The 15,979-nt window shown below is 43.6% G+C and overlaps 1 protein-coding gene across 1 annotated transcript; it reads right to left on the bottom strand.

Moving 5' to 3' along the window:
- Positions 1-2,752: 2,752 nt before the first annotated feature.
- Positions 2,753-11,889, bottom strand: LOC149988139 (uncharacterized). Its single transcript, XM_090254231.1, has 13 exons — positions 11,430-11,889; positions 10,774-10,847; positions 9,505-10,684; positions 8,064-9,160; positions 7,533-7,651; positions 7,074-7,399; positions 6,627-6,735; positions 6,228-6,331; positions 5,693-5,883; positions 4,707-5,274; positions 4,207-4,570; positions 3,641-3,874; positions 2,753-3,351 (listed from the first exon to the last, which is right to left on the bottom strand). The coding sequence occupies exons 1-13, from the start codon at positions 11,574-11,576 to the stop codon at positions 3,284-3,286; spliced, it is 4,581 nt and encodes a 1,526-aa protein (XP_090110357.1). The 5' UTR covers positions 11,577-11,889; the 3' UTR covers positions 2,753-3,283.
- Positions 11,890-15,979: the final 4,090 nt, after the last annotated feature.

The raw sequence follows: 15,979 nt of genomic DNA, 5'->3' as shown, positions 1-15,979 counted from the left end.
TATTAAAATAGATTTATAAAGAGCATACAACCTAATACGCATCAAAGAAGAAGATAAATGAAAGATTACATTTTGAACGAGGTATGGATATTTTTAATATAATGTTATGTCTTTTGAACTCACAAATATATCAAATGCTTTTCAATATCTTATAAATGACGTATTTCAAGAGTTTTTAGATGATTTTATCATCTATTTTCTAAACAACATTTTGATCTACTCTAAAAACACAAAAGAGTATGAGCTTCATGTTTGTTGTATATTTCAAAAACTTAGAGATGCAAGTTTATATGCCAAAATAGAGAAGTATTTCACACAACCCAAGTTGACTTCTTAATATATATCATTTCAAATGATGGCCTAATGATGGATCCTAAGAAAATTCAAACTATCATAGATTAAAATATTCTAAAAGTAATAAAAGAATATGTAATATTTTTTAAAATTTGTCAATTATTATTGAATCTTAATTAAAAACTTTTTTCAAGTTGTAGCTCCATGTATAAATTTGACTTGTAAAGACAAACTAAAATGGAATTAAAAAAAAATAAAACAAAAATAAAAACAAAATAAACAAAATAAAGCAACATTTCAAGATTTGAAGACAACTTTTATTTTGCACCAACTTTGTATTATATCAATTTTTTTAAGGTAATTTTTATAGATTTAGACACATCAAACTTCTTTTAGTATAAAAAACAAGCAAAGACTTCCAAATCTAACAAAGTAAGGACTATACAATTTTTTGGTCCTAAAAAATATCTATTATAAAATAAGGTGAGGAATCTAAAGAAAATATGACCTTTACTATGTATTGCATAAGATTTGAGTTGCATTATCCCAATTGTAATTGAAAAAGCTTGTTTTTCAAAACATTGTCTTCTTTGGCAACTATGGTCCTCATTTTGTAATTACATTACTTCTTTAAACAATGTAAAGTAAAACCTTGTTATTCCAATCCACATTGCAAGCAAGGTTTTGGAATTCACCAACATATATGGTAACAAAACATGATCTCTGTTATAAAGATAGGAAATTAGCCTCTACTACCTTTTATCAATCACTTTCACCAAATGTGACCAAAAAAAGTCTCTAGTCTTTTTGTCTTTAACAATACCCATTCTAATCTTAATACCATATCATCTTTGAGTGATTATCTATTCTTTTCTAGTGATGCAATAGTGTATTGATCCTTTGATTCTTTGTAATTCATGTCTTTAACAAAAGGTGACAATGGTTTGAATTGATTTGATTTAAACCAATTCAACCATTATAGCATATTTTTCAAAATTATTTGTAATGGTTTTGGCACTTATCATGTTATGAGCATTGCATTGTACAATTATTTATTATAATCATTATCATCAATCTAGAGAGTTTGATGTATTCAAATCCATAGAAAAAGATGAGATTTTTTCAAATTTAACAAGAAGGATTTTTGATAGCTAAAGAAATGCATGGCACAAAATTTTGCAATGGAAATGACCATTATTTAAACTATTACAATATACAATTGTACAATGCAATGCTTGTAATATGATAAATATCAAAACCTTTACAAATAGTTTTGAAAAGTATGCCACAATAAATGAATTGATTTAAACTAAACCAATTTGAACCACTACCATCTTTGCACAAAAGTTCCTCACATACCTTATATTAAAAATTACCAATAATGCTTACAATAAGCAATCAAATTATTGTTCAACTACTTCACTACTACCAAAGAAGACAACAATATTAACATCTTGTTCTTTTTATTGCTCCAAAATAGAATATATCATAGACATACAAAGATGCATAATTGTTGTTTCTATAATTTTTTCTCTTCATAATGAAGAATAGGATGATTCAAGATTCTCTACCTTTAGAATGACACAACACAAGACCAATTATAAAAAATATAAATCATAGGCAAGTCTTAAAAATTGATTTTGTCAAAGTAAGGTTTATTAAACAAGTCAAAATTACAATGATAATCATTCATAATATTGTTGTAGACTATGTTGCGAGTTATAATTAAATACAATAGCTTAAAATAAAAACAAAAACTACATAACAATGTCATTTTGTTCAATGACCAAAAGAGCTAATATATGTTTAATAATCCAATTGTACAACCTTACATGTACATGGTCCTTGTTATGATCCTTATCATGGTCCTTGTCAATCTCCAATTATATAGTATTTGGACTTAGAATTGAAAAATCCAAAATCTTGATGTTAGAAGTGCTTTAAATCTTCTATTTCTATTTGATATTCTTGTTCTTTTTTCCAAAACATTTGCAATAAATGGATTATTTTCCAAAACATCAATAATCCATTTATTGCATGCTTGATCAATACTCATTGTCAACAATAATAATGTAAAATCAACACCTTGGTTGTCTTTCTGAAATAATGGCATGTTCTTGCTGTTACTTATTGCAAACTGAGTTACAAAAAAGAACATGCAATCAATATTTTCCATCAACCAATTTTAGAGGTGCGGTACTCTAAATACAACAAGCACGCAAACGATTTGACCTTACCCCTATGTAAAATTAAAATCACAACCAAAGAAACGAGCAACATAAACTACAAGCATGCCCAAGCTTTAAGTGCAACACAGAGCTGGTTATCGAGAGAAAACTCTACACTCAAATCAGCTAGGATGAGACCGACGGACTCCATGCAAATTGATATCTAATAAAAACCGGCCACGGTCCTAACAAGAGAGATCAACAAAGAAATACAATGCGACCCAGAAAGATAGTAAGCAAAGTCGAACGGGGCTCTTCGATACAGATACAAAATCTACACAGTGCTAATCTCTGCAATCAGCAGGCTCTAATTGGGAAGTAGAGAATGTACAAAAAACGTCCTACTTTACGGCTGCTTTCTCCCTAAACATCCAATGAGTACCTTGATACACTACTCCACCTGAAACACTTTCCTCCAACGAGGGGACCACCTCATCGTCAGAACTCCAAAGCTTCTACAACTCCTCCGAGATTCATGAACTAGTAGCCAAGTTCTCACTTCACTCTGGGTTCATCGTTCATGCTCGGGCATTCAGTAGTTGCACCAAACCACCAAACATGAACCTCCCAGATATTATACATTAAATGTATAGTCAGCTTTGGCATCCACTACGGACAAGAGCGCTTCAGTAACCACTTCTTCCACACCTGCTTCACAGGAGCCAACAACTGGGGTAGTCATGGCTCCTCTACCGTGGAAAGGCACACCTACGCCAACCTTGTATGCGGCAAACTCTACCTGTTGCTCACCAGCGAATAAATTAATTTGATCTCCACGAACTGACGGAAGGACCTCCGGGTCTGAAACCATGCATCGGCCCCTGACCACCTGTAAACACTAGCAGCACCCATCAGACCATGCAACCAGAGAAAAGCCTCTTAAGCAAGCTTAACCTGCTCATTTGTACACATAAATACAATTTCCCAAACCCTTCTCACGACATCTGCATTCATCTTACGTTAAACTCAGAATGTTCAAAACCAGGGCCCCAGCCCTAACGAGAGCCCTAGTACAGGCACCTGCGACTATCCGATTCAAAGTAATTCATTGCTTCATATGGATTTGTCGCACATAGATACTTCAGAAAAGAGAGTCCGGCCAGCCGCTCAAAGCGTACCTGGAGGATTCATGGGAGGTGTTTGGTACTGTGCATATGGACTGAAATGTCCTCCCACTGATCGACCACGCATAGCAGATTGAATTCCAGGAGGACCGTACGGGAACTGTGCACCTGGCCCAGGTCGACCACCCGCATTCGACCTGTATAAATTATCCTGGCTTAAATAAAGCGGAGCATTCGAAGAATAACCAGACATGCTGCCTCCAGATGCTTGATCTCCTGCTTGAACCCCTGCACACGTATCCAACACCGTGGGACCACACTTCAGCCCACCCAAATAGACTACCTTCACCTGGCATAGATGCAATATAAAGCAACGCCATACTGCCCTGATCGTGGATACCAAATCCAGCCCACAGCGTACACAAGTGACTATTTCCGACGACTGACAGCATCTGCAAAATGATCGAACTCCAATAACATGAAAACAGCTGTCATCATCACAGTCAACTTCTGCAGGTGCACTACAACTGCTCCAATATTAACCATTAGAAAAATTAGGATGCATGCGCCAGAAACGGCAGCGCAGCGGTAAAACAGTTCTAAAGAAGCGTCAACTGCACCTTCGGAAGGTCCAGAGCTTGTACAACCTCCACTTTGTGAGGGCCCAGCATCTTGTTGCCCACCAGACAAGTCCCCAGCTCTTTCACTGACAGAGACCTCTTGGTTTCCCTGTCGTACTTGTTCCTCCCCGGGCCTGCCTAATCGGGGAGAGACGTCAGAACCACCGGCTGGGGAAGCAAAAGATTCTGGCCACACCCGCTGAGGACGACACGACGGAGGAAGAGGCGGAGGGGGTGGAAGACGCGTTCCAAGGGCAAACCCTGAACTGCAATGCTGAGGAGGTAAAGGAGGAATCGGAGAATCCAGCGATGCGCCTGATTGACTTCCTGGACCACTTGGATAAGAATTTGTCCTAGACCCCACCTGCAAACAAACACCGCCAGATCTGCAATGTCAAAGCGAATTTCCAAAGCCACATAGACTTGGTGATTAACTCGTGTTCAACTGGATCTACTTCTGTTACGAGAACGCGTACAAAGCCGCTGCTAATTTCACTTACTTGAGAAAACCCAGAGTTCCCTTGACCTTGATGACCAGCTAAGCCTGAGTGTGTAGTTGGTGTAGATGGTGAATCGCTCGCTTGATGAGTACTTAAATCCTGTGAATGTGCGGAACTCTGCCCATTACTTGGATATGCTGCCTGCGAGCTGATTAGCGGCGGAGGCGGGGATCTGGGGGGTGGAGGGGGTGAAGGAGGAGGATCAGCCGGCAGAGGAGGTGGCGACGGAACGGAAGGAGGGGGATCCAACGGCAGAGGAGGCTGCCCAGAGTTTGTTCTTGCGTCCCCCGCAAAACGATCTGCTAGGAGTTGTTCCCGCGACTTCATAGCTGGAACTTCTGAGTCGGCCGTCGGAGAAACATCCTCCATTTCCAGCTCACCATCCACATCTTCCAGCACAGTTGGATGCCTCTCGACAAGTGCCTCTCCTTCGGTTGAACGTGTTGTGTTGATGGCGCTCAAAAACTCCGTCTCCAATTTCTTATCGCCATCTTCACTGTCTTCCTCTTCCTCCTCGTACAACTGAGGAATGATGGAAAACCCGTCCGGTAAATTCAACGACGCATTGCTGAACAGCAAACACAACCAATCAAAAAACCACTCAACTTGCAAGACTTCGCAACAACGCAAAAGCTACACATTGGATTCACGTGTTGCGACTCACGCCTAACTGGCTCGTACAAGCGTTGCGCAAACAATTTACAACAATTCCAAGGTTAGTCAAGCTTGATTGTGATACCAAGCCGCGCAAGCTTATGCCCTCTGTAGTACCCCAGGCACTGACTGTATATCAGAAATTCGAGTGCGATTCCGCGTACAAACAGCTCGTATGCCTCAGTGATCGCACGGTTCACAAAGCAGTGAAAAATCTCAGCAACGTCCAGCTCCAGCATTTTGGTTCAGAGTGCTGAAGTCATCAGCTCACCAAAATGATGCAAATCCTTATCAGATGTTTGCACAGTATGAAATGGAAACAGAAGCAATACCTTCCATACTCATCCACCAACATGCCATCCATGTCCCTTACAGGATCGTCCACTGCACGCTCAGATCGAGAAAGTCGGCGAGGACCATTTCCAGGCAATCCCTTGTCCTCACTGTGCGACTCTATTTCAGTCATAAAATGACGCAGAACAGATTCCGGCATCACCTTCCTTTCCAACCACAAGTTCAACACCTGCAGCACACCACGACTATCGATTACTTGGAGAAAAGCATACCAGCCAACAAGATGGTTGTCGACTCACTACTGTGAAAACAGTGTCGAGACGGACAGCAATGACGACGACGACGACGACGACTCCAAAGTTGAACTGTCCATATGGAACCGGTGATGCTTCATCTCCTGCCGCTCAACAATCTATCAATCGAAAAACCCAGTACTCTCCCAGTGTAACACCCACCCACAGACCCCTGCCGTACCAATAAAATAAAATAAATAAATGAGTGTATGCGTGCACCAACAATAGAAAACGCCCATGAAAATAGAATGCCCCAACAGTCGCCGTAAACCCCACTTACCTTCAAACACTGTTTTCTATTCTCACGTGCGGCACCCCCTGGTGGAGCAGCTGCATTCAGTATTCGAGGAAGGAATGATTGCACAATCGGAAGGTATGCCGCCACTGATGGGTCCAAAAGACACAAACCCATTTCATCAGCACCAACACAAGCTAACATTTGCAGTGATGTAATCCATGCAAATTACTCCATCGCAAATATGCCACGCATGATCTCAACTACAACATGCGGTGCGACAATCTAAAATCACCCACCTGGGGATTCCACAAACAAGATACATCCCAAAGAATGCATAAATCGAGGACATATCCGACAATTCTTACCCAAACCTTCAATAATAAAACTACACCTTGCTTTCGACAACAAGGAATACAACGACAAATAACAAGGAAAGCTTACCCTTCTGTGTATGGGCGACTTGAGTGACAGAATCTAGAAGAAACCAGTAGTCTACCCGCCGATGAAAGCTGGGCTCATTCTCCAATTTCCGTACTATCACCTCAACGATCTACAAAAAAATCATGCACTGCCCCAAGTAAGTCCGAACGCCACCTCATTCCATCTACACCACCAAACATACAACCAGCTAATAGTGCTGATTATCCACGTATCTTATGTGACAATGCGCCAGCATTAGCCACTATGTTCAGCTCTACCTCACGCTAAGATGTTGGTACAACATTCCATTCACCTCTAATTCCCAACTTTACCATCTACTTACCAAAAAAATTAAAAAATACAAAAAATACAAAAAACCAAAAAAAAACCAAAAAAACCAAAAAAACCAAAACCAAAACCAAAATAATCACACACGCTGCGTCGCAACACCGCCATCATATAACTAACCTGGTCAGCAATGCCGTGCTTTGCACAATCCATAGCCTGCCGGGTTGTGCGTCCTATGCTGTCCTTTGTGCGGGAAACTGTCTCCAACATACCCACAAAAGTATCCCGTGCTATAGTGGCTTCCGTATCCACTGCTGTTTCTCCGTGTCGAATATAGTCCAGATCTTGCCTTTTGTGTCCGTCATGAGGAGTTAAGACACCACCCTGCCCATGTTGAACTGGTGAAGTCAGCCCTGAGCTTCCCCTTCTTTGTGAAGGAGAGGGACTGCACACCATGCTATTTGTGAACTTGTCAAGCTCTGCAAATGCGAACGACCCAGACCCACCTATACAAGTCCACAAACATCTCTGTAAGTGAAACCGTCAGGACCACAACGCATCCTTCAGGGTGCAGTTCCAGTACATAACCTTCGGAGCAAGGACATGAACAGAACAAGCACAAAAACCAGAAAACGCCACCTGTGGAATTCTGCCTAGCTCGCTGCTTAGCTTGAGCCACCGCAATCAGAACCTTCATTGAGGCAGATGCATCCCCCTCCCTCTTCAGCGCATTTCTCTTCTCATTAGCAAGTGCAACCCTAATTTCAGCAACAAATGCCTCCCGTAAGCGCGCACATAATCCACGATTTCCATTCAGCTTCCCATCATCAGTAACGTTGATTCAAACTCAACATGTCACGCACGCATGCTAGGAGGAAGACCCGACGGACCTTTCATGACGTAACATAAAAACCAAATGGAAACAGAGGTCTAGAGGACAAAATTGCTCGTTCCACGAATTTTAAATCGTAAGGCCATACATACAATGCTTAAGGCACGTTCACGAATGATGGCTGTGGTGCAGCACGCACGTTGAACAGCCACCACTCTCTAAAATGATCACGACAAAGCACATGCTCAAAACCCTTAGCAAGACTCGTAACCCCCCACATCCGACTGCACACATCACCACAGCGGCACCAACGTAGCGAGTGACGTTCAGGTACTCACGCGTTTCTTATACTTGAATCCTCGAAACTTGGTTTTGCAAGAGATCCGAACGCCTCTGCCCCTCCTAACATACTTGTACTCAATTTACCGCTCTCGGAGCCGCTCAAATGTCCCTTGCGTTTCTCCGTCGCAACTTCCAAGCTTGATCTCGTGGGACCAGGACTTTTTGATTTCGAACTCTTTGCTCTACCTTCCGACTTCGCTGTTTGCACCTTGCTAGGGTCTTCACTACTGCTGTGCTTTCTTGGTGAATCTGTTGCCTGTGCGTCTTTCAAGAGCATGTGTTTCTTGCTCTCTATCCTGTCTTGAGCACCAGCGTTATCATGCCCGCTTCCTACTTTCTGTTGTTTATGCCCTCCATCTGTAGACTCAAAAATGTCTGGCGTCACTGTGGCATTCTTAAAGGGGCTAGCCACGCTGCCAATCGGCGGCCCACACACAGGTATGCCCTCTTTGCTCAGAGTCTCCAAGGACGCAGCTGCAGTCACATCGTTACCATCTTGGTTAGAAGACACTCCATTTCCTATTTGCTCCCTAGATTCCGCCGCGCTTGCTGTAGCGGCTTCCGCTTCACAAGCACTCATCGCTGCATAAGCTCGATGCCTTCTTTTTGAAGGAGGGAGAGCAGCCTCGCCATCCAGAGCTGCTTTTCTCATCCGATCCTTGTCTGCTTTCGGGGGTAGGCTGGTCCCCCTTTCTCTGGACTTGCCATCCCTGGGCGAATCGTTCTCGGCGTTGTTTCCGTCCACACCTGAACGCCCAACGGACACATGTTTCTGCTTTCCTTCCCACGACTTGCCTTCTGATGCGAGCATCTTGGGCCTCTTCAACAAGGGAAGGCTTTTCTCAACCGCATCCACTTTGGGACTAACTCCGTCATCACCCTTCTCCCCTCCCGCACTTCCTTCCTCCCCTTCGACCTCTCCATCAGACAGCCTTCTACGTTTTAGAGATGCTTCACCTACAACTTCACTTTTAACCTTTGATCCTCCAAAAGAACCTGGGGAGGAGGTTGGAACTTTCTTCTCCAAATCATCGACACTGCCTTTCACGTGCTCGCCCCGCTGCTTCGGTGTGCCTGAATGCTTCTTGCTTTCCTGGAAAACCACAAACACTCATTTACTCAAATTCGGCATTCCCATGTGCAACACCCACTCCATCTATTTACTCCAATGTTGTAGAATACAGCACCTCTCGAACTACGCATTATGCTTCTATGACGATCACATGGCGGGGGCACCAAGGGGCATTACTCAAGGACAATTGGATAGTACCAGCGCTGAGGCATCATCATATTTCAAGTTCTACTTAGATGATTGAGCACTGCTTATTCAAAGCCACTAACACAAACCTAGGTCCATAATATACCATCACTCTAAAGTCCAAACAAGAAATGAAGACACGAAATGAAAACTACAAGGCACATCAACTTAAGACCCACCTCCGAACTCTTCGTCAAAATTTGCGATTTCTTTGGCCCTTTCTTCAATCTATCCACCTCCGACGCCAGCCCCTTCACATCCTTCTTCCCCTCCAACTTGCGTTCACGTTTCTCCCCACCCAAAACTTCTCCCTTTACACTAGAGCTGTACACATCTTTCTTCTTGGAATCAGATTCCTTCCTATTGTGCCCATTGTCAGATGACACCCTTTTTAAAGCACTGTCATCATCCTTGCCAGGTTTCCCGCCTCCGTCACGTCCACCTCCCCCACTACCTTTTCCCAACTCTGACCTCTTCTCAGCAGCGCTTAGCTTTCTAACCGCTTGAGTAGTCGACTTGCTGTCTTGTCCCATTTTAGATTGTTGACTGGCTTTGGAGGGTCTGCCCACTTTAGGTTTGATCTTCTTCGAAAACTCGCTGGTTACAGCATGCACAGCAGCGGAGTCCTCCACGATCTCTTGCCCAGGATTTGACGCCGCGCCATTCACAACACCAGGGGATTCATCCATGTTAGTCTTGTTCCGATTCTTCTTCCTCCCGTACTGATAAGTGAGCACCTGCGTGTCGTTTTCTGGAATCTCAACCTTTTCCTCTACATCTTTGTCGGAAGTCTGATTGATTCTCATCAACGCATTTCCGAAAGCGCGCCTTCTCCCTCCATTTGCCTCCGAATCGGGCTTTTCAACTTCTGCGAACGACTTCAACCCTTCCCCTACTGCACCATCGTGACTCGCTTCTTGCTCCTGTCCTCCTCCGTCCGAGTCTTTTCCCATCTGTAGACCGCTACCATTGTATTCTGGTCTTTCGCTCCAATTCTTTTCGCCATCGCCATCGTCGGCATCCTCTTCAGGATTCCCCTCATTGAAATACACGGACTCGTCTTGCTGATTCAATGTCACGACGGGCATGGAAAAAACTTCCTGCTTAACCTCCTTTTCCACCGTGCCCTCTTCTCGACCATCCAGGCCACTATCCCGAGTACTGTCGTCCTCGACCAACTCTCCATTCTCTTCTGCGGAGTCCTTGGGCGTGTCCCCTACCCGCTCATCTTGCAGAGCACATATTTCCTTCACGGCGGAAATAAACTTCTTGTCTGCAGTTTTCTTCAGTGACTTCTGAATAGAGGCTTCTCTCTGATCCGCATCAAACTCTGACAGCTCAACCGGTAGGCACCAACCACTGCCACGGAACGACCACTACTTAGTATATCTACAGCCGCAAGGAATGTAAGAATTAACATGCGATCAGGGCACGGACGAAACACTCACATTTGCTGCCCTGGCCCAAAGTAGGTCACATAATACTTTCCAGCATGTTTCCCTTGCGTCTCCAATTTTCCAATCTGTCAACGTGCAATTAAAAAACGAGGTCAAAATCACAAGCTACTGCTCCAGCAAACGAGGTAAGAAAACTACCAAACCCAAACAGGGAATCCATGTGAGAAAAGGGCTGAATGCCTCGCCCCACACAAACCTCCTGCGGGAAACATGAGACCTCTGCCTGCAGAGCAGAATCCCATCACTAGCCGAACTACGAGAAAAGACTACCCATTGGGCACAGGCACACACACACACACACAAGCCCGCGTCGCTCAGTTTTGCAGCACCGAAAATTCCAACTTCCCAGAATACGCCAATCCAGCGGCAAGCCCAATTTTCCATGAAATACATGACTCCACCCGCCAGCTACGATCCTCGAACGCGACCGTAAAGCCTAGCGCTAATGGCTAGGACGACAATGATAGTGCTCCCACCGATCGAAACAAGAAGCGAGAGTTGGAAAGAGCCGATATTTTATCGGGCTTCCTGGCCAATTTCTGGGACAGCCTTTCTTCCTCCTTTCGAAACTAGCTTCGCCGCTCGCACATCACTCAAACCTCTGCACGAGACTCTGGCAATGCTCTCACGGATTCGTGATGGCGTACCTGCGCGGGCCATGCTGGCCAACCCTTGACTTTAGCCAGCACGAGGTCTCCCTCGTTGAACTCCCGAGGCGGAACCTCCGCAGAACCCCCGGCAGCAGCTCCTCCTGCTTTGGCAGCCCTCCCGGCTCCTCCTTTCTTCTTCGCCATAACCCGGGGTCACATCTGCAAGCCTGCTCCTCTCTCCGAGGTACGCCCTCGCGACCTTCCCTCAATAGTTGCACCACAAAACCCTAACCGTGATTTCAAACCTTTGTCCCTAATCGTCACCAGGAATCAACACCGCATCGTGCTTGCTCATCCAGATGCACAGTCGATTCGCCCTCGCGGATACCGAGCCAAGCATTGCATCGGAACTCACGCCCCGCCCCTCACAATCTCTCGCCCTACACCTATCTGCGCTCCTCGGAACTGCGAGGTGGAAGAAAAAACTTTCGAATCGCCCGAACGTGCAGCCACTCCGAACCACCTCCCGCACCGAACCTCGCCCCGCCCTCCTCCTCCCAATATCCCTGCTGGAAAAACTCGAACCGCAAGGGACCACACCCCGCCATTTCCTACATACCAGCCCGGCTCCGAAACAGAACACGATAATTCCAACCTCAATCACTCACGTTCCTGCGCCTCGCTCAAATGGCCCAAATTCTCCTTGCGCGCACCCGAGACCTCCTCCTGACCCGCGAAACACCAACGTCAAGACCTTTTTTTTCCCAACACGCGGTCTTAAGCTCTTCGCGCAACAGAAGCAAACGATGACCAAATGCAACGAAATTGGGAACGCAATGAAGGCGGGAAAAATCGAGTGAGCAATGCAGCGCATGCGACAGCACAGATGAAGCGACGATCAGCGATGAGAGAGAGAGTTGCTACCGAGGAATCAATTGGAGCGTAGGCAGTGGAGGACGAAACCCTAACCACCATCAGGAAGGCAAACACCACCTCGCAACTCGTCGTCTCAAGCTCGCCTTCCCTCTCCCTCCATGGCGCCCTTCCCTCCCGCATGTCCCATGGGTCCACATCCCTTCCCCCCCTCCCCCTTGCGCTCCCTCCCATCCGCACCCATCCGCATTAATTCATCCATCCGTGTGGGCTTCATTCGGGCACTCTCGTTCGTTCGTTCGTCCGTTTGTCCGGCTATCGTCGTGGTCTTCCTCCAGTGGTAGGAAGTGGTGAGTGCAGCAGAGTTGCAGTGGGGTGTAAGGGTCTATAGGATCTGACTCTTACACTTGTTGAGTCAAAAGGTATTAGGAGCCCCGGCGATCCCTAAGCCCATGGGAAAGCCGCGGCGAGGTGGCGATGGAGTGGATGGGCGGGCCACCTCCCTCACACCGAGGGACCACACGATGCGGGGGCAGCGTGCGGTGTGAGGGGAAGTATTTTGGAGTTCCTGTGGAGTCCCGGGTGATCCAGAGGAGTCAGGAGGACTCCAACGGACCACCGGGGTTTAGCTTACTGGCGGCTTGAGTCTGGAGTTACAAAGACCGGGCTGTGGTGACAGTATCCGGGAGTAGGGTCCAGTTCACAGGGCCAATATTAACGGAGTTTCTGGTTGGTGGTGTTTCAGGGTGAAATCGAGTGACCAGCAAGAGGAGGGCAGTTACATGTGGTATCAGAGCAAATAGTTTTAGATCAGTATTGAGAAGTAGATTGGAGGGAAATTTCTGAAACTAATCTTTGAGCTGAGGCAAGAGAAGCATTAGCACAAGATGGGGAAGAAAACTACCAAAACTGCCTTTCAACTATTGGACAAGGATGAGATCCTTGAGACCAAAGTGCAAGTAGGTCAAGAAGTAGCCAAATCCAAGAGGAGGTTGGTGAAAAAGAAACCCTTGCTTGAGGAGGACCTTTCTCTTGTCCAGGTGATGGATAGTGAAGAGGAAGTTGAAGGAGAGCAAGAGAAGTTTCAAGAAAACTTGCAAGAAATTCAAGAACCTCATAGTGATGAGGAGGTGATGGATAGTGAAGAGGAAGTTGAAGGAGAGTAAGAAAAGTTTCAAGAAAACTTGCAAGAAATTCAAGAACCTCATAGTGATGAGGAAGAAACTGATAAAGAAGGAAGGAATCCTAGATCACAAAGACCTACTTCTTCCAAGACCTCCAAGGACTCAATAGAAGAATCAAGAGTAGAGAAACAAAGTGTTGTTTCCCTTGATGAAGTTGAGAAAATGGTCATGAAGTTAATGGAGGAGAGGAACAAGGAGTTTGAGAAGAAGATGGAAATGAACCAACTTCTAATAGACTCCTTGATGAGAGAAAATGTGAGAAGGAAGGCCTTACTTGAAGGTCAAAAAGGCAAGCTAAGTTCTCACAAAGCCAAGACTGATCAACCCAAAAAGTGGAAGGGCACAAAACACAAAAGAATTGTAATGAGATTTCTTAAGGAAATTGAACATTGGCATTTGGCCAATGATATTGAAAGTGATGTGGATAAAATAAGGACTTTTTTTGCATTACTAGAGGGAAGTGCTTTAGATTGGTTTCATAGAGAAATCAAAACCAATCCTAACTATGCCAAGGAAACCACTTGGGCTAGAGTCTGTAAAGGACTGATAGCTAGATTTGAGAGTAAGTAGCAAAACTTCATTGAAGGATTGCAACTTCTCAAATTAAGACAAGAAGGAGAAAAAGCCTCACTTCTGAAGTATGTTGGTGAGTTCCAAAACCAACTAGCCTACACTCATCTGGACTATGAAAAGTGTTTATTGATTTTCTTTTATAATGGATTGAATGTTGCTACAAGAAAGAAATATTGGAAAAGGGAAACCATACCTACCAATATTAATGATGCCTTTGCCTTGGCTTCTCAACTTGAATTGGAGGAATAAGGGGTGGGTCATAGTGAACAAAGCACTATGACTAAAACATAGGAAGGAAAGACTAGTTTCCAAGGGAGAACTAGGCCCTTCCATGGAAGTAAGAAACCACCTTTTTCCAAGAGGAAATTTGAATAAAGTGTTTCTCAAGTTGGAAAATTTAAGATTAAAGAAAGTCAAGGGAGTAGTATTAAGAAAGCAAAAGCAAGTTCTTCTAATGTAATTTGTTTTAAGTGTCAGCAAAAGGAACACTATGCAAATAACTGTAAGAATGAAGAAGTGCCTAGAAAGGTAAGTGAACTTCCTAATGCTTCTTTGTTAAATGAGACTCTTGAAGTAAATTGTCTTCAAGTTATGAGTCTTAGTAAAAAGGTTCTGGTTAAAGAAGGGGGTTTTCAAAGAAAACTCACTGCCATTAGTTTGCATAAAAAACTCATCTATCTTGATACTAAAGTTGGAAATTGTAAAACCTCCATGTTGATTGACACAGAGGCACCAACTCGTTTATGAATCCAACTTGTATCCAAAGACTCAATTTGATTCAGGGGAAAACCAAGAGGGTGCAAATTTCTTTTGCACAAGGCAAGGAAGTGACCAACTTAGTTGTAAAGGATATGAAGTTTAAGTGTGGAAACCATAGATTTCAAGAAAACTTCACAGTTTGTAAGCTTGAGGGAATAGATGTAGTTTTAGGAAATACTTTTTTGGAATTCTATGGAATTGAACTTCGATGGAAACCTAGAACCAGAGTAGCCATGGTTGGAGAAATTAAAAAAGTAGTAAACTTACCATTTACAAACTTCCCCATGTTATATCAATCTAGGATTTCCATAGTATCTCAAAGTGAGTTAGAAGGGGAACAGTTTCTCTTCCACTTGAAAAGTTGTGATATGGATTCCATAGATGATGTAAAAAATATTTCTTTTCTTAATAAAAATGAGTTGATGAAAACAACTTCTCATCGTGCAAACTAAATTGCTGATCTTCTAAATGAGTATGAAGATGATTTGACAAAAGAACTTCCAAAACAACTTCCACCAAGTAGAGTAGTGGATCATAAGATAGATTTGGTACCGGATTCACAACCTCCAAGTAGAGCACCTTATTGGTTAAACCAAAGAGAGTTGGATGAACTCAGAGTACAGTTTAATGAGTTGCTTGAAAAAGGGTATATAAAACCAAACAAATCCCTATTTGGAGCTCCAATTCTTTTTGTGAGCAAAAAAGATGGAAAAATGAGGATGTGCATTGATTATAGAGCCTTAAATAAGATCACCATAAAAAAAAACTACCCACTCCAAGAGTTGATGACTTATTGGATAGGTTAGGTGGTAGTAGATATTTTAGTAAGATTGATCTTAAAAGTGGGTATTACTAGATAAGGATAGCTCAAGAAGACATTGAAAAAACTGCTTGTAGAACCAAGTATGGTTCTTATGAGTTTGTAGTAATGCCTTTTGGGTTGTGTAATGTGCCTGCTACCTTCACTACTCTCATGACCTCAATCTTTCATAAGGAAAATGATGAGTTTGTAGTGGTGTACATTGATGATATTCTGGTTTTTTCTAAAAGTGAGGAAGACCATAAGCTTTACTTGAGGATCGTCTTACAAAAACTAAGAGATAATCAATTGTATACTAACTTAGAAAAAATCATGTTCTTTTTAAAAGAATTAGAATTTCTTGGACATATCATCAATGAAGATGGAATAAAACCAGATCCAAAGAAGATTGAAGCAAT

Source organism: Physcomitrium patens, chromosome 11, assembly GCF_059467195.1.
Source record: "Physcomitrium patens ecotype Gransden chromosome 11, ASM5946719v1, whole genome shotgun sequence".
Lineage (NCBI taxonomy): Eukaryota > Viridiplantae > Streptophyta > Bryopsida > Funariales > Funariaceae > Physcomitrium > Physcomitrium patens.
The sequence above is the reverse complement of the archived record's forward strand: the minus strand, read 5'-3'. Positions and strand labels throughout refer to the sequence as shown.

Bases quoted from the DNA above. Each gene is read 5' to 3' on its own strand.
- LOC149988139 (XM_090254231.1), bottom strand. From the start codon at position 11,576: ATGGCGAAGAAGAAAGGAGGAGCCGGGAGGGCTGCCAAAGCAGGAGGA. The intron at 7,400-7,532 runs GTGGCGTTTTCT...GGACTTGTATAG, and splicing joins AGCTAGGCAGAATTCCACAG to GTGGGTCTGGGTCGTTCGCA. The intron at 6,736-7,073 runs GTTAGTTATATG...ATTTTTTTGTAG, and splicing joins AGCACGGCATTGCTGACCAG to ATCGTTGAGGTGATAGTACG.